Raw genomic sequence first — 18,654 nt, forward strand, 5'->3', positions numbered from 1 at the left:
TTCCCTGCACACACCCTCCAGAGGTAGAGAGTATTGTGTGTAGGCAAAGAGGATTGCGTTTAACTCCTGTTGATTTATGCCCTGATGGTTCATAGTGTGTGCTTACTCCTAAAGTTCTGCCTTATTCATTTAGTGTGTGTGTGTACTCCATAATTGTGTAAATAGTTAAATAAATTCTTTCATTTGGGCTACTAATCTGTGTTGTGCTCTGACCACATAGTCTTTCCCGCTCTGCACAATAACAAAGGGAGGGGGTAGCCCAAGGAAGCAAGTAAAGGCCAGACTAGGGGTGTGCAAAAAAAAAAAAATTGTCCCATTCAGATTCGGCCAAATCGGGCAGAATCAATTTTGGCTGGCAATAAGACTCCTGCATGTCAGTCCCATCAGTACCAGCCGATTCGGGAGTCTTTTGGCCAGCCGAAAATCAATTTCAGCCCCATTATATCCTATGGGCCATTGAAGTCAATGGTAAAAACATAGGGTATATTCTGGGGGCTGGAGGGAAGGGGGCTTGAGGGAGAGACTCCAAACTCTCAGGGTAGCTGCTGGAGCCTCTCCCCAAGATACCAACCAAGTTTCAAGAGCATTGGAACAGGGGGTCCAATTCTACAGGCCCTCAAACAGGTTACCCCTATCCCCTCCATTGTTCTCTATGGTGGGAAAAAGTTACAAGCCAGTTGGGTGTAGTGGTTAAGTGTTCGGACTCTAATCTGGGAGAACCAGGTTTGATTCCCCACTCCTCCACTTGCACCTGCTGATGTGACCTTGGGTCAGTCACAAGCTCTGGCAAAGCTGTCCTTGAAAAAGAGCAGTTTATGTCAGAGTTCTCTCAGCCCCACCCACCTCACAGGGTGTCTGTTGTGGGGAGGGGAAGGGAAAGGAGTTTGTAAGCCACTCTGAGACTCCAAGTCAAGGGCGGGGTAAAAATCCAATCTCTTCTCTTCTTCTATGTTTTCGCCATTGACTTCAATGGCCCATATAGGATATAAGGGGGGCGAATTGCCGCTGAAATTCGGCAGCAATTCGGACTTCCGGTTCACGAAGCAGCGATGGCGGACGTTCTCCCTGAGCAGCAGGAGGGCGAATCACACACCAGCAGCCTGGAGGGGTGCCACTTCAAGTGACACCCCCGCGGAGCGTTTGCGATAGGCTCCAGGCCAGAGGGCTTTGAGGGGTAGCCGATGGCATAATGCCGGAGAATTGAAGCTCCCCTCTGCCCTGATGGTCCAGTCACTGTGTGGCCTTCAGGCACAAGCTGGTTTGACTGGAACAAGCGCTGGAGATCGAGCGGAAGATCATTAAAATGCAGCGTGGTCAGAGAATCTGACCGACAATGAACGTGAGTTCTGAATAAAACAGACTTTTTAAAAGCGGATTCCCCCCCCCCCCAGTGCGGGAAGAAGCAGATGCAAAGAGGGGCGCCTTTTATGCAAATAACCGATAAACGACGCGAAGGGGGAAAAGAGGGGAGGAAAGTAGCGTGTGTGTTGTGAGAGACTTACTTGATTTTTGACATTGTGAGCAAGTTTCTCGAGTCGGGAGAAAGTGGTGGGAAGTGTAAACAAATCGGAAAAATGGCGGCCCAGCATGCAAAGTTAAAAACGAAACCGCCAGGCAGTTAGAGTCCCAAACCGGAAGAGGGTGCAGACGTCATCAAATTACTAGCAGATATGCTCAAGCCGGTGATGGAACAACTCGATGGTATTAACCAGCAACTGACTGTGATGAACAAGAACTTTGCATCTCAACAGCTCCAGCTGAATGAAACGGAAAAGAAAGTGGAGTAGGCTAATGAGAAAATTTAAGGGATGGACACCACAAATAAGAAGTTGAAGAAAAGACTGGGACAGGTGGAAACAAAGCAAAATCTTCAAGAAAACCGTGTGCTGCAACTACAGATGGAAAAAGCCACTATGATTCTCAGGTTCCAGGGAGTTCCTGAAGCAGCGAAAGAGGACCTGAGGAGGTTGCTTAGCGAGATCATCGCTCCAGTGATAGGCTCTACAGCGGATGAATTAGTAAAAGATATGGAGGTGGCCTATAGGGCATACTCCAATTATATTTTAAAAAATAGCCTACCTGGAGAAATTGTGGTCAGATTCTCAAGAAGAAAGACTAGAGATGCTATTTTAAAAGCAACATCAGCAACTCCACTGAAAATGGGAAATGTAATTATCAAGACGTTAAAAGACATTCCATTTGAAATCCGGCAAAAGAGGAAAAATTACAAAGATTTGATTGCTTTTCTTCAAACTAATGGAATAATATACAGGTGGGCGATCCCGGAAGGTGTCATTTTTAAGATCAATGATAAAAGAAAAGAAGATAGACTCCATTTTCAAGGCTAAAGAGTTTTTGCAGCATCAGCTTGGAACAGAGGAAGAGTCTGAGGAGGAAGAAACGAAATCCAGTGACTCTGCTACTTCTGGAACGGAAGAAGACTCTGCTACAGAAACGGGTGCTGGACCTGCCAAAGTTGTCTACGATTTTAGGGACAGAAAGCCGAAGTAAAGGCAGAAGGACTTGGAAATTGGCCTTTTGAAACGAAGAACACGAAGATGATCAGAAAGTTCTCTCATAACAACTAACATAGTAACATATAAACATGGAAGATGGGCAGGAACTCTACAAGTATATTGTGATACTAACACTTGTGTTTCACCACAGAAGGCAACCAAGCTTGGTTCAGACAAAGGAAGGAAACCCTTCACAGGCCTTTGTGAGGAACTCACTGTGGCCAGTCCTGACTAGGGTTGCGAGCTCCAAGTAGGGAGATTCCTGGAGATTTTCTCGTAGAGTCTATGGAAGCCCGGGTTTGGGGAGGGGAAAGGCCTCAGCTGAACAGAATGCCATAAAGCCCACCTTCCAAAGCAGTTATTTTCTCCAGGGGGGAGAGATCTGTTGCATGGAGTTCAGTTGTGATACCTGATCTTCAGGCTCCACCTGGAGGTTGGCTACCCTAGGTGTAGCAGTCAGGGCTTCAGAGCAGGGTCTGCTAGATCCAGGTTCTTGCTGTAGAAGCTGAGTGGGTGATTTTGGACCAGTCACAGACTTTCAGCCTAACCTACCTCACAGGGTTGTTGTGCAAGTCAAAAGGGGGAGAAGAGAATGATGTAAGCTGCTCTGGTCCCCATTGCAGAGAAAGACTACTTTTCCTCCTGGGGAACCATTGTTGCCAATCTCCAGGTGAGGGGTGGAGATCATTCAGCATTACAACTGATCTCCAGGAGGGAGGGCAGAAGTCAGCTGCCGTCAGAGGGGCAGATAAGAGTAGGTTGATGGTTAGCTGGGAAGGGGATGGGATTGCCAACTCCAGGTTGGGAAATTCCTGGGGATTTCAGAGGTGGAGCCTGGAGAGGGTGGGGTTTGAGGAGGTTGCCACAGCAAATTGATGCTGAGTGCCCAAGGCCTTGACACTCTCCCAGAGCCTCTTTCTAGAGCTTGTTCTATTTATTTCCGTAACGAGCCTTATGCCTAGTAAATATATAAGATCCAAAGAATACATGATTTTGCAATCCTGTTCTGGATCATATATTAATCCACTATTTGAACACGAAACAATCAAAATACTGTTAAGGATTTTTAAAAAAATTCTAAGGCCACAGAAAAGGCTTAACTGTGTAGACACTTAAAATAGGTATATATTATGAACACTGAATACACTGAATTAGACCCCTGGTCCATCAAAGTCAGTATTGTCTGCTCAGATTACATGCAACTCTCCAGGATCTCAGGCTGAGGTCTTTCACATCACCTACTGCCTGGTCCTTTTATCTGGAGATGTTGGGGACTGAACCTGGGCCCTTCTGCATACAAGCAGATGCTCTACCACTAAGCCACAGCCCCTTCATTGCAGAAAGAGATTTGATATACATTGTATATTTTATAACATTCTTGAACAGCAGCATTTCAAGACTTGATTTTTACTGTATCTAGTAATTCCCTTGGCCACTCCTCCAAATTCACAAACATTTTGGCCCAACAAATGTGACTCTCAGCATAAATGACCTCGAGTACATTGCTGGATGCTGGCAGAGCTGAGAAAAGTTGATTTGATTTACTCAAGATAGATTTCTCCCCCTTTCTTTCAATGGCCCTGCTGTCTCAGAACTGCCAGTTTGGTATAGTGGTGAAGTGCGCAGACTCTAATCTGGGAGAACGAGGTTTGATTCCCCACTCCTCCACATGTACCTGCTGGATGACCTTGGGCAAGCCATAGTCTGGCACAGCTGTTCTTGAAAAGAGCAGTTTGTGTCAGAGCTCTCTCAGCCCCACCCACCTCACAGGGTGTCTGTTGTGGGAGGGGGAAGGGAAAGGAGTGTGTAAGCCGCTCTGAGACTCATTTGGGTAGTGGGGTATAAATCCAATCTCTTCTTCTTTTTCTCTTTTGCTGACTTCTCTTTTGGCATTAGAGATTCTTCTGGCTTGTGGATGCTCACTCAAACCAAACCAAGCAGTGCTAAATTTTAATTCATGCATTTAATGGTGTTTTTAATTGTGTGATGTTTATATTTTCAAAGCTGCCTTGGGCATTGTGGAAAGGAGGAATAGAAATATTGTAAATAAATAACTCATTATGAATTTAGGCAGATCGTGAGAGGGAGGGCATGAACAGATGAGCTCAGCTCTTGTAGCCATTTCTTATATGCCCAGGGTAATGACAATTGCCACTTTGGAGTCAGGAAAGAATTTTCCTCCAGGTCAGATTGTCCCAGGGATCATGGAGGTTTTTTTTTTTTGCCTTCCTCTGGGCATAGAGCAGAGGTCACTGGAGGAGAGATAGCTGTAAATCTCCTGCATCATGCAGGGGGTTGGACTAGATGACCATTGGGATCCCTTCCAGCTCCATGTTTCTATGTTAAATAAACAAGCAAACCTACTGCTTTTGCAGTGTGGAGGCAGATGGTAATGAGTCTAGGTTAAGTCCTAGAGCAATGCAACCTGCAGATAAGCCTGAGAAGCTAGCAGAATTGGGCCTTTGGGGACACATGACAAACATTCCAAAGTGAAAGAGAGCCAGTGTGGCATAGTGGTTAGAATGTGGGACTTGCACTAAGAGACCCAGGTTCAGTCTCCTTTCAACTATGAGACTTGCTGGATGACCCCTGGCAAGTCACCTTCTTAGCCTAATGGACCTTAAAGGATTGGGGCAGGGGACCATGGAAAGGGTGAGATAAAGAAACAAACCCTGAAGTAAAACAAACCCTGTGAAAACATCCTATGTTCCAAAGCAGAACATGCCCTTTTTAAGCACATCTAGTGCCCTTTGCTACAAGCTTTGCAGCTTGATGGGTAAAATACCAGCAACAGAATTCAATTGACACCCAAATAACATCGTCACTCTCGAAAATAAGGGCAGACACCTTCTTTCTCAAAAGCTTAACAGAAAGTACAGGGTCACAGCTTCCCCCCTCACTATCGATCATTCACACCTCTACACAAATGCTATATTCTGCAGGTAATAACTGCAATATTCCCAACGCCTCCATTTGCTCATACATATGAATCTACTTAAATACTTAAATCTACTTAAATAGGCTTCCATAGACAACCAAGCTACAGAAGCTAAGGGGGAGGAGGAAGAAGGTCAAGCAAGAAGTCTACCCAGAGAGTTCACATGCTGCAGACAGTACAAGCCAATTAATTCCTAGAGGGTTTCTCTACCACAGCCGGAATGGTTCCTTTTGCCAAAAATAGCTTAATTAAGCTTTCTCAGGGTTACAACTTTTTCCCCGTTAAAAAAGGTCTCATGATTTTTCTAGATGAGCACACATTTTATCTTGGACAGGGCAGAGGAGACAATGAGATCCAAGAAGATTAACAAGGACGAAGAAAGGTATTTGCCTGGGTCAGATACGAGGGGTATATGCACAACTTCAAGTGGCTGCCTGAAATCAAAGATTGGGCAAGAGGACACTGCTGTCCTCCAAGAGGGTTTTAGCCACCCACCACATATAGTACAGATGCACAGGACTAAAAAAAAAAAAGTCACCCCTAAGCTAAGCAGGGTCAGCCTTGGATGGGTGACCAAGGAAGTCCAGGGTCGCTACATAGAGGCACACAATGACAACCCGATACTGAACATCTCTCGCCTTGAAAACCACACTAATGGTCGCCATTAGTTGGCTCCAAATTTAGGGCATTTTCCACCACCACCATCCACTTTATAAAGATTCAGACCAGCAACCTATCTAGGTCGTTATTACTCAGAACTCGCCAGCATCTCAAACAGAGCCCACTGTAAGTCCTGCTGCCTGAGATTTTCTAACAGGAGACAGCAAGAAGAGCCTTATACATGCAAATCACGTGCTCTACCACTGCCTATATCTCCTCCAGCTAACCCACTTGTAGATCAACTGAGACTTCCACTTGGGGGAATCAGATCTGCACAGGGACAGAAAGCACTGAATAGCAGGCAGCTAACAAACTAGTTACACATCACACACTAAAGCTCGTGCTAGGGTTGCCATACCCCAGTTGGGGGCAGGGGATCCCCTGGTTTTGTGGGCTCCTGCCCAACACCAGCCAACTGGCCGGAGGAAGGAAATCCCCCCCAAAAAAGTGACATTGCCCCTGAAGTCACCAATGTGCCTACGCCACTTCTGGGTGATATAGGCACATCATGCGACAACGCTTCCAGCTCCCGGAACATCCCCCACTGGATTTCCGATAGACCTGGCAAACCGTAGCTAGTGCCCACAATATTTTCTTTAAAAGCCACAAAGCATTCTTTTTAAAAAAGGCAAACTTTTGAAGACGAGCAGGGCAAGGAGGAGGAGGAGGAGCCACTTTAAGGGCCAGTGTGGAGCACAGAAAGAGTGAACACTTGCGCTAACGCTCTCCACCCATAAAGGTAAAGGTTCCCTTGCTTGAAAGCCAGTCGAATCCGACTCTAGGGTTGTGGTGCTCATCTCCATTTCAAAGCGGAAGAGCCAGCGCTTTCCGAAGACATTTTCGTGGTCATGTGGCCAGCATGACTAAACACCAAGGCGCACGGAACGCAGTTACCTTCCCACTAAAGTGGTACCTATTTATCTACTTGCAATTTCTTGCTTTTGAACTGGTAAGTTGGCTGGAGCTGGAACTAGAGACGGGAGCTCACTCCGTCATGCGGCACACTCGGGTCTCGAACTGCTGAACTACCGACCTTCCACAGCCTGCAGTTCAGCGTCTTAACCACTTGAGCCACCGCAGCTCCACCCATAGCCATGTACACTTTAAAGGACATAGCACTGTTTAGCGGCATTGTAGCTTGTTTAGTGGCAGATAAACACACGTCCGTGCATGGGTTTATATAATATGGGGAGTGATAAAGACATACAGAGGATGACACTGTTAACCGGTACCTGGAGGAAGAAGGACTGTTGTCATTAAGATGGCTGCTGAGCTGTTGCTGTGAGGGCCTCTAGGCCCAAGGTGTATAAAATGTAAATAAACCTGTTGAATTCTTTCACAAGTGGCTGAGATCTGTTCTGCTGGGGAATCTGGAGGTTCTTCCTAAATTCCCATTATAACATGGAGAAGCATACACGCATAAAATTTAGACACTAAAATCAGGGCTGCCAACAGGCCTGGAGTTAAATGTCCCAGCCCTTTAATAGAGGAGTAATGGGACGTTATTCACCACAATGCCATGAAAAGCTTCAACTGCTCATTTCCACACACTGAGCCTCTATTAAAGGGACAAGACATTTTTTTTGTCTCCAGGTCTGCTGGCAATCCTCACTGAAAATCAAGTGTACTTTAAATATTAATATTTAAATATTCATGAAGACACTCTCATCTTATGTCTTACAAGACCAATTAATGTGTTTGGGTTGTGTTTTTTTTAGAAACTTACCGACTCTGTTTATTCCTAGCAGCATCAGGGGAAAAGATAACAGCACAGTTATCATTTAGCATGCTATAGGTGAAGAGTCAGATGCTACTGAAGCGAACTCTGTTATATCAGGGTTTTCTACTGTTCAGTAGTAGAAACCAAATGTTCTTGAAAAAGGGCCTATTACAGGCCCCCGGAGAACTTATCACTTAAGAGTGAATTCAGGGATTCACATGCTTCTGTGCTTGAACGTTTCAAACCCAGCTTACACTTTTTCGGTATACAAGGAATTTTTAACTTGAGGGCACATTTAAATTTGAATCTGCATTGTGAAGTGGTACAGCCTGGGGAGGAACTGTACCATATCCCCCCCCCCAATCAACTATGAGTACTGTTGTGTGTTTATACAGAACTCATGAGAGTAGCATCACGATTGCCTCATTGACTCAGACATTAACTAAGGCTCAGGCTTAACACCTGCATTTTAACATTTGCCAAATTAAAGAGCAAGTCTCATTATAAAGTCTTTGAACCCCCAAACGAACAGCACAATGAACATAGTAGCGCTTTAAATAAACGTACCACCCCTCATTTAATTCTTTACACAAGTTGGTGTGCATTTTAAAACAAGAGCATATAAATGTGTCTCACAAGAACTAGTTGGCAGCTTTCCTGTTAGCACACGAAACGTTCACAGAGGGATGAGAGACTGGATAACTCCTGACATACTTATTTTCATTTCAAAACATTCACATATGACTTTCTGACTGCAGCTGCAATGCTGGAGGAGGGAATGTTTAACCTCTTATCCTCCTGGGTGCCTTTTCAGATCAAAATCCCCCTCCCATTACCTTCAGGTGACCGAAAATAAATACACTGACAGACCCAAACACTATTCTCCCATATAGTGTGTCGTTCAGCCCTATAATGCAAACAGGGCAGCGAGGGGGGGGAGGCATACCAGTCTTGCCACCTCTGTGGGGTTTGGCCTCACTGACTGCATTCTGCGGCCTGGTAGATTCTTCTCCTGTTTCGCGTCCACTAGACTGGTCACTTGCAGTGGAGTCAGCATCAGAGGGGGTAACTCTGTACGTACGAAAAGCCAAAGCATTTTTTTTTAAAGGTGGTATAATGCTGTATACAAGGAAGCGTAAAATACCAAGAGAACAAGCATGCACATCTTTCCCATTTCGCTTTGAACAGATTATTGGAGTTGCTTCACTCTGCCTTCTGCTGCAGTCAGCAACATGCAGATTTCATCAAATAAAGCTGATTGTCAGTGAACAGGACAGATAAAAGAAAGCATTCCCTGAAACAATATATAATTGCGGAACTTGCTGCAACAGGATCCCAGAATTAGGCACATTCACTGGGGTTAGGTCTGCTAACAGCAATTAGCCATGACAGCTATGTGGAATCTACATTTCAGATGTATTCTATTGTCAGATTACCAAATAGTGGGAACACATAGCAGCTGGCCACTACTACTTCCTTCAAAAAAATACTGCAAGAAACATTTCTGGCATTAGCACATTAGCATTAAGCAAAGTACGGCAGTTCAAGTATGAAATAATACATTTATATGGACTAGAATATAAAAATGGCCCAGGAGAAAATTGAAAGGCCCCAGTGATGCTAACAGCCCTGCAGGGACAACTCAGCTTGCCGCTGTGCCACAGCAACCGCAATGATGGGTGCCAGTGAGGGCACAGGTGGAAGCCTATTGCTGCTGGTCGGGTACTAAGCTGAGTGACCTGCACTGCTGCCAACACCACTGGGTGTCAGCCCAACTTGGTCCAGGATAGGAGTGATACTCAAGAGCAGTGGCTTTCCTAGGAAGCTAACAGGCCAACCTGCCTCTGCAGGAAACACCGGAAAATTTAGTCACACAAATAAATCACATTAGGATCCACACTATGCAGGCAGATCCCAACTCATCCCTAGCTTCTTAACTTTAAAAAAATCTGCACAATTAAAAAGCAGCCTGGAAAAAAACCCAAGAATGAACAAGCCACAAATCCTTTCAGACGAATGCAAAAAGCAAGTTCCTGAGCGGAAGCTGTTCCGATGGAGGGGGAGGGAAGCTTAGCTGAGCAAAATAATCCTCCACAGCCAATTAACTTTAATCTGTGCCTAGCAATTTCTTGTCCACTGAACTGACCTCCCTCTGTGTCGGACATTCTTGGATGGCTTTGAAGAGATCTTGGTCTTGGGGCTTGGCAGGTCACCGTTTTCAGAAGGGGTGGTGTCCTTAATTGGTCCCGGAAGAGGAGTCGGCTCGTGTATGATCAGGATGTCGTCTTTGTTGTGCTGGCCTAAATGCTGCTTTGCAAAATCAAAGCCCTTCACACTGGGGGCTTGCAACTGCAATGGGGGAAAAAGGAAAAGAAACAAAGCAGTGCTACCATGTGCTGACATCAAAACTGTCATCAAAAGTATAAGCGGCAAGGCTTGGACTGGTGAATCCAAAGGTGTAAAGTATGACACAGCAGTGTGGAAATAGAACAAATGTGCATGAACTGCTGGAAAATCATTTCCATGATATTGTGGACGCGATCAGAAGTCTTCTGACATACCTATGGTTACATTCAGTCTGTACTTCTGCTGCACAAACTTAATCACACATTATGAATTCTGTCCTTTAAGGAGGTCCTGCATTGCCCAGAACAAATTGTAGAAATGGAAGTACAGAAAAGGGATGCAGAAATGCATAATGTGCCTGGTATTCCCCTGAGCACATCCCACAGAAGACAATGTACCTTACAGTACAAACGGTGGAGAGAAGGCAACTAAAACGAGGCACCACAGAAAGGCCTATGGGAAGGAGCTACTCATCCCGTGACTTTGCATGCTAGTTGTGGACTGCAATCCTAAATAAAACAAAAACCCACTTTCATGGGAGTAAGCCCTAATGAATAAAACTCAACTTCTGAGTAGATCCACTTAGGACTGCTCTCTTAGAGGCCAACTTGTTCTTATAACCAAGATGCTCAGCAAGACAAATCAAGAACACGAATACATAGAATCTGCACAAATCTAATCATTATAAAGAACAATAACATAAACATCTATACGGCACCATCAACATGAACAGCATTTCACAGAGTAACAATGAACAGACCAGGCCGCAGTGAGGCCTGTACAAACTAACACTCAACAGAAGAAAGAGTTGTGCCAGAGGCTTGACTGAAAACATGGGTTTCGAGAAGGAATTCAATGAGACAATGTGTGAATTACATAAGCGCTCCTGAAGTAAGAAAGCGTGGAATTGTCTAAGGGAACAGAACTTTGGTGAGCTGAAGCAGAAAATGTCACAGTAATTTAAATGTACTATGATATTATTTATGGAAAATGGCAGCTATTCCCTAATCTCCATTCAAACAAGGTTAAGAACATTTAGTTTTATGAGCAGAACTGTTGTTAGTGGTAAATATGATATCATCACCCAAGGATGGTACCATTGCACCTGGCTGCAGAAGGCTGCAATCTCTCTCTGGACCAGCAGAGGGAGATAAGAGTCCTATTCTTTAATTCAGAGGAAAAGGTCTACCTCTCTTTGATAGACAGAGAGGAATTTCAGACAGACGATATAACCCAAACGGTTCCCAAACAGTTTCTGGTTTGTCCTTTCAGACAGAACTGTTTTAGAACTGGTTCCCTACCGGAATATATTTGTAATTTCACACACAAACGCTTCTGTCCCGTTTAGGAAATAGGGCTGAAGCGTTTTACCTGTCAACCGCTTCCAAGTAGTCTTCAGTTTCCTCTCCCAGTTCTGATGCGCTTTTTCCTGCCATTTTTCGCCCGCATGGGCGATTTCTGGCTTTTTTTTTGGGGGGGGGAACATTCGCTTTAGAGCGCTATAGTGCTATAACGAAACAGCATACATCAACCCCATTGGAATGCCCGAAACAGCATTATATCAACCCCATTGGAATGTCTAGAGTGTTGTGTTATAGCACTATGGCACTATAGCGCTCTAAAGCGAACATTAAAAAAAAAGCTGGAGATTGCCCGCGTGGGCGAAAAACAGCGGGGGGAAAGTGGGAAAAAGTGGTGCAGTCTGAAATGGCAAACTGCTTCAGATCCAGCCCTTTACCGGAAGGGCCACCCAATACCGGTTTACTCCACGACGGATCAAAAACGGCTTCAAAACAGGTTAAAATGGGTAATGTGAAATTCCTCAGTGTCAACCGCTCAAGCAAACAGTTGCGACCAACAATTCCTTTCCACTAACCATAAGGCAGAACGAGTCCTTCTGTGAACTGAAAGTTTTCTTCCATAGGAGGAAGACTTCCCACTTAGTGGAAGGAAGCCAGTGGACCCAACCCATCATCACCCACTTTTCTTCCCCTAACCTGGCCATGTCACCTTCAAAACGTTTGGGTTTATAAAGCCCCATCTCGCTCATGTTGGCTGAATAAAGTTTGGGATCAATTGATAATGGAAAAAATAACAGACCGTCTCCGTCATTCAGAACTCTATCCTAAGCAGTCTACTTTTGCGGAAAAATGGCTACCTTTCATGGAATATTTATTCGCCTCAGATCTGCAGCCACACAATCACATATATCTGAACATACTAAGCCAATAACTGGTTTCATTTCAGTGCACACACAATGCCTAGATATATTAAAGTGCAAATTCCAAATTGGTTCTGCATGAATATGAGAAACTCTTGCCCACTATAATCTAGCTACCGAATCTAGTTAAATATTCCACGCGACTGTTGTTCTGCTCGCTGAACTTGCTATCTTGTTAATATGTAATAACACTAGTTTTTTATTATTAAGACAACTCTATTGGTAATCATATATGACACTTTGATTGTAATGTTACTGAAATCTGTTTATTGTAAAAAAACCAATAAAAAGAATTTTAAAAAATGTTTGGGTTTCCACATTCTCTCTCATACAATTTCCTGCTTTGATTCCAGCAGCGTCCTTTTCTCTGAGCAGTCTTGACAAAGAAACCCATTTTCTTTCTCAGACTAAATACATTCATCTACATGAAGCCACTGGAAGAGGTCACCAGAGGGTTTGGGCAGCAGTGCCACCAATATGCAGGATTCCCAGCAGCTTGACCTTTCTTTTCCACCTAATTCCAGCGACGCTGTTGATGTTCTAAACCGATACTTGGAGTCTGTTAGATACGAGACTCGAGGCAGCAGGTAAACAGTGATAACAGCTTTATTGAACACGAAGTCAGAAGAACCAGAACGAGACAAACAATGGAGCAACAGGCTTCCTTTTTAAACAGTCCGGGCTTGGCAAGCCACGCCCACATGTCAGATAAGATCCAATCAGAAACTGTACATAAAGACCAATCACTTTGCTTCCCTCCAGAACTTCCCTTGTTCTGATAGGTCGGTTTACAATACCTTGCTAGACTCAAGCTCATACATTCATACATTCTGTTCCATACATAACAGAGTCAATAACAGGCAGGATGAAGGTGAACAAGGAGAAACTAAATCCTACAAGACAGGTAATCTTGGTTAATAGAAAGACAGACCAGGGACCAGAGATCTCCCCTGTCCTGGCTGGGGTTATACTCCCCTTGAAAAGCCAGGTTTGCAGCTTCAGAGTGCTGCTCAACATAGTAGCCACCTTAGAAAATCAGCTGGCTGCTGTGGTTCAGGGTACCTTCTCCCAGCTTTGGCTATTGTGCCAACTGCGCCCATTCCCAGGTCTGTCTGATCCGGCCACAGTGATCCGTGTCTTAGTTAAATCTAGACTAGACTCCTGCAATGTGGTCTACATGGGGCTACACTTGGAGGGTGTTCAGAGGCTGCAGCTACTGCAAAATGCTGAGGACAGACTGCTGGTTGGGGCTAGCTATCGCGAGCATGTCACCCCAATCTTACAGCAATTACACTGCCTTCTGATCTGCTCCCGCGCTCAATTCAGGGTGTTGGTCTTCTTGACATTTAAAGCCCTACAAGGCTTGGGACCAGTGTATCTGAAGGACCATCTTTTCCCCTTCATTCCTGCCTTGAAACTAAGATCACAGGGAAGAGACCCTCTTAACTGTCCCATCAACCAAATAAGCTTGTCTGGTGGGTAAACGAGAGGGCCGTTTCCATGGCAGCACCATGATTATGGAACAACCTCCCCAGGGCACTCATTTTGGGCCAACAGCCATGGATCACTGAGCTGTTCCTATACCTTCCTCTCCACAGCCCCTTCTATGACTTCAGTTGTATGGTGACTAATGTTGCAGAGGGCTACACATATCAGTCTCAAGGTACAGTGATGCTGTAAGAGGAAGACCCTTCACAGGTACATTACTATAATATGCAACACTACTTTTAGAAATATGTTAGACTCTTTCAACGTGATATCACGAAATTGTTGAAGGATTAGTAATGCTGTTAGTCATGTGACATTCAGGATTTCCTACCATATTGTGGCCTGATTCCCTAAGGATTTCCAGTCTGACTAGAGCTATCACATTAGGTAGGCAAAGGGATGTGAGTACATTTTAAGAAGCCCAGCTTCTAATCAGTGGGTCTCAAAAACAACATCATTATTTTTAAACTTGTAACATCTCCACCTCTGCACATGAGCATAGTATGAATGACACCCAGCTTGAGAGTAGTCCACTTAACTGGATCCATCTCTGCTTTGTTTACATGAACAAGAGGCTAATCAGTGATGAAAAGGAAGTATAACAAATCCTGGATAGTCAAGGACCCAACTTCACTCTTTTTCATTTTTCATTCAAATAAACAATAGCTCATTTACCATTGCGGGCGAGCAGAAGCCGATAAAGAGAGAAGACCCAATGCAGTGACATAGCATAAGCTTTGCATCCATATGGTCCAAGAGTCAATTCTTGCCATCTCCAATTAAAAATGAATCTCAGGCATCAGAGGTCAGGTAAGAGCTAAGATACATTTCAGCCAAGGACTAGAGACAGGACGCTCCATGCTCGGGTTGACGAACCAAGGGTCTGACTTGGTATAAATCAACTTCCTGTATTCCTAATTTCATGCAAACCTGCAGTAACCCAAGATGTGAACCCAAGGATATGTGGCTTATATACCTAGGAATCACAGCCCGCATATATGAAAGGATAGCTGATTCAAGTCAGCACCTAAACCATCACCATGCACAGGCATCCTCCCATCAACCCTTAACCATCTGCAGGCAACTATTACAAGATAAATGTTCTTCCATCTATGGGTATATTTATTTTGTTGTGTGTGTGTGTGTGTTTTATCTATGTATGCACTAACACACACATACCCATTTGCAAGTGCCAGTTTATTCTATTCGAAGGCCCATACAGTAATATGGAAGCTCCTGCTACCTAACATCTCAGGACCTGTATTTGATCCCAGGAATAATAAAATTTCAGTCCTGGCAGCTAATCTATGAACTGCTCTAGAGACCTTGTAAAAATGTCTCAATGAATTACGATCTGGTGAAACTGCTAGTGTATGTTGTTCTGGAAAACTGGTGGGGGGGGAAACAGGTCACAATAAAAGGAGTTTTACAAATATTAATACTATTAATAAATGATTATGATGATGCTCTGAATTCTTTTAAACGAAGATTTAATATGCACAACCATTGTCTATATGGTTTTAAATGCATATTTCTTTTTTTTATAGTAATTCTCTTTTAAGGTATTTTTATGCCAATAAAGGTTAATTGAACTGAACTGCTGCACAACAATTGTAGATAAATTACTTCATTTTAGGGTCACAGACACTGGCTTGGATCAACCAGAGGAAATTGTGTCTGTAGAGTGCACCCTTCTCACCCTCCGTCAGGCTCCAAATGTCCCCCGAAAGCTGTTCCTGGTGGATGGCATGATGTGGGAGTCAGAGGTCTGCTGCAGGATGGAGAAATGAAGACCTTCCCCCCCACCCTCCTGTGCCAGTGAAAATGTTCTATGGAATCCAAGCCATCCTTTCTCAGTTTAATCTTCAAAGTGTAACTATGTATGTAATGCTGATGTTCTTCAAGGCAGCACAAAGAATGATAAAGAAATGAATGAATAATGTATGCTTCCATTCCTGGCTTCACCAGCAAGACAATATGTCTGCTAAGAAACACTATGTGGGATTTTGGTTAAGATACAATGGCACCTTTGCAGTGCAATCTCATGCATCTTTACAAATAAATCCCACCAAATTTACGTGTGCACAGGACTGAAGCTCAACATTGTATGATTTATATTTTCATAAATAGGAACTGCTTTCAGAGGTCACTTACATATCACAGGAGATGGCAAATTATGGGATTTCAAAATGTTACATCATAAATTTCATTTGTTACCATTCATTGATAAAACTGAAGGTGAAATTTCACCACAGAAAGCGAAACTGACTTTTTAAAAAACTTACTTCCTTACTCCTCTTTAGGATTTTAATCAAAACTTTTAAAAAATCTATTTTTGCAATAATGAGGACTAGAAAAATGCTTAACAGGGAAAAACAGAATTCTAAAATCCACGAGGTATGCGCATAGCCCTTAAGTTGTTCAGCCCAGACTGATAAGCATTTCTACATTTCAGAAGAATATAAATCGACAGATCTCTGATAAGACATTTGAGCATGAAAATCATGTTATCAACTTTGAAAATGAAGGAATTTGTTTTCTGTAAGTGCACATGAACACCTTGCTGCCATTTCCATAATTTCATCTAGCCGAAGAAAAGATACGTTTGCAGGCTAAAGCCAGAGAGACAAATGTCACTGCATTCCTTCCATTTCTCATGAAAGTATAGCTCTTATCCACTGTGACAACACAGACAACATCAGAGGGAGGTTCATAAGAGACACAGTGACTTACAGAGTGAGCCATGTATATTTGATGCACTTTTCACATAACTCTTCCACTGAAAAGGCAATTCTGTCTCAAAGCCTAATTCTTAACAAAACCACTGAAGCAGTAAGGACTGAGATTTGTCCCTGTCATGAACTTCCATGTCTGGAACTCATATCTATTTTTATTATGTTGCACTGTCTGCCTACAAATAGGGTCCAAATAATTCTGACTCATTTATCCAACTTAATCTATAAAAGGATTGCTCCTTCCTACGTGCTGGGAAAGCAATGACAGCTATTGTGAATTTCCCTCTGTCAATTCCCTCTTCAGAAATTGGGATCATCTGTTTAAAGCAACACTTTCCTACCTGTGGTTCACCCTGTCTTTGAAATGACTTGTTCATTTTGCAGCAATGAATTTATACAAGGTGAGACCCTGCAAAGAGATTGACAAGCAGTGGAGGAGAAGGTTATCTGCTGTTGGTCCTTCCTCTAACACACCACCTCTAACACGCTAACACTTTGCCTAAAGGTTGCTCTAGCCCAGGGGTGGCCAAACTGCAGCTCAGGAGCCACATGTGGCTCTTTCACACATATTGTGAAGCTCCCGGCAGGGTGGCTGGGGAAGTGAAGGGGAGGCATGTCTCCCAGACTGGTCTTCCCTTCCCAGCCAGTGTTCCCCTCTCTGCATAGGCTTGAGGCGGGGGGGGGGGGGGAGAGAAAAAACAAACTTTAAATGCGTTCTCAAAGCTCCCCCCACCATCGGCTTGGGGTAAGCATTTGTCTTTTTAAATATCTGGTTTTTTTATCCTTTTTGTTTTTATTTCTGGCAGTCTCGTTTAATGTTAATAAAAAGCAAATTTGCATATTTTCCAATAAAAACGTGTGTAATATTTGTCCGTGTCTTACAGCTCTCAGACACCTGATGTTTCTTCTATGTGACTCTTACGTTAAACAAGTTTGGCTACCCCTGCTCTAGCCTCTAACATGCTAACACTTAGCCTGAAGGTTGCTCTAGCCAAGTTATGTAGGTTTTTGAAGCCTCATGACTATGAACCGTCGTGTAATGGATTGGATCCAGATTGAATTCCCCAATAGCAGAACTCCTGCCTCCCCCTGCCCTTATTGCAGCTCACTGATCTGGTGGATGGGGGACCCCAAGGAACGACATGCAGCGGGAAAGGAGGAGATCAAAAAGTGGAAAAATCTGTTTCAGCATTCCCTGCAGTGGAGTGAATCGGCCAGGCGGTGGCAGTGTGGCAGTGCAACACTGTGAGCCCTGACATCATCAGCCAGCCGACAGAATACATGCCGTCGGGACAAGACTGATACAGCCGGCAGATGAACCCTCCGACCAGCTACAGCGTGTGTGATTAATAATGTATGTTGTCTTCCCTATCCCCACAAATATATTGTTACTTCCACATGCCTTATATGGAGATACCACCTAGGCAAGGGGGCCAAGAAAACCAAGGAGAGCAAGGAATGACTCCCCGGACTGGGCTCTCCCAGCACATGGACCAATCACCATCACTGTTTGCTGATCAAAGCAATAGCTATATGGAAAGTAGAAAGGATGGAACTACTTCTCCCTTAATATTTGTTTACAAGGCTGCTCTACAGTGGCTCTTGCTATTGACTAAACTGGTTGGTTGAAGTTAGGAAAATGTCGGCGAAGGATCTGGGAGACCCAAGTTTGAATCCCCAATCTGCCGTGGAAGCCAGCTGGGAGACCTTGGGCCAGTCACACACACTCAGCCTAACCTACTTCATAGGCAGGGATCATTTTCAGCCAGAACGAGCCAGGACGGTGTTCCAGCAGTAATGAACACAGGAGCCGGCACATGGGACAAGTGCCGTCCCCCTGGAGGGACCCCCCCGCCCAGCCTTCCTTGGCCTGCCCACTGAACTGAACTGAACAAAGCTTAGAAAGCTGATTCCATCATTTGTGATCCTTTTGTAAATATAAAATCATACCTAAAAGGCCACTTCGCAGCTGGTAAACCTTACTCTTAAAAGCAGTAATCTGTTACAGTAAGTTTTGATTCTCATGGAGC

The 18,654-nt window shown here is 44.1% G+C and overlaps 1 protein-coding gene across 1 annotated transcript in view; it reads right to left on the minus strand.

Moving 5' to 3' along the window:
- Positions 1-18,654, minus strand: part of KIAA1549 (KIAA1549 ortholog) — a 98,081-nt gene that overhangs the window by 23,521 nt on the left and 55,906 nt on the right. The window contains 3 exon segments of the mRNA XM_015422084.1: positions 7,841-7,855; positions 8,781-8,905; positions 9,981-10,183. Coding sequence (XP_015277570.1) covers positions 7,841-7,855; positions 8,781-8,905; positions 9,981-10,183 — 343 coding nt within the window.

Source organism: Gekko japonicus, unplaced genomic scaffold (genome assembly GCF_001447785.1).
Source record: "Gekko japonicus isolate JY-2015 unplaced genomic scaffold, Gekko_japonicus_V1.1 scaffold280, whole genome shotgun sequence".
NCBI lineage: Eukaryota > Metazoa > Chordata > Lepidosauria > Squamata > Gekkonidae > Gekko > Gekko japonicus.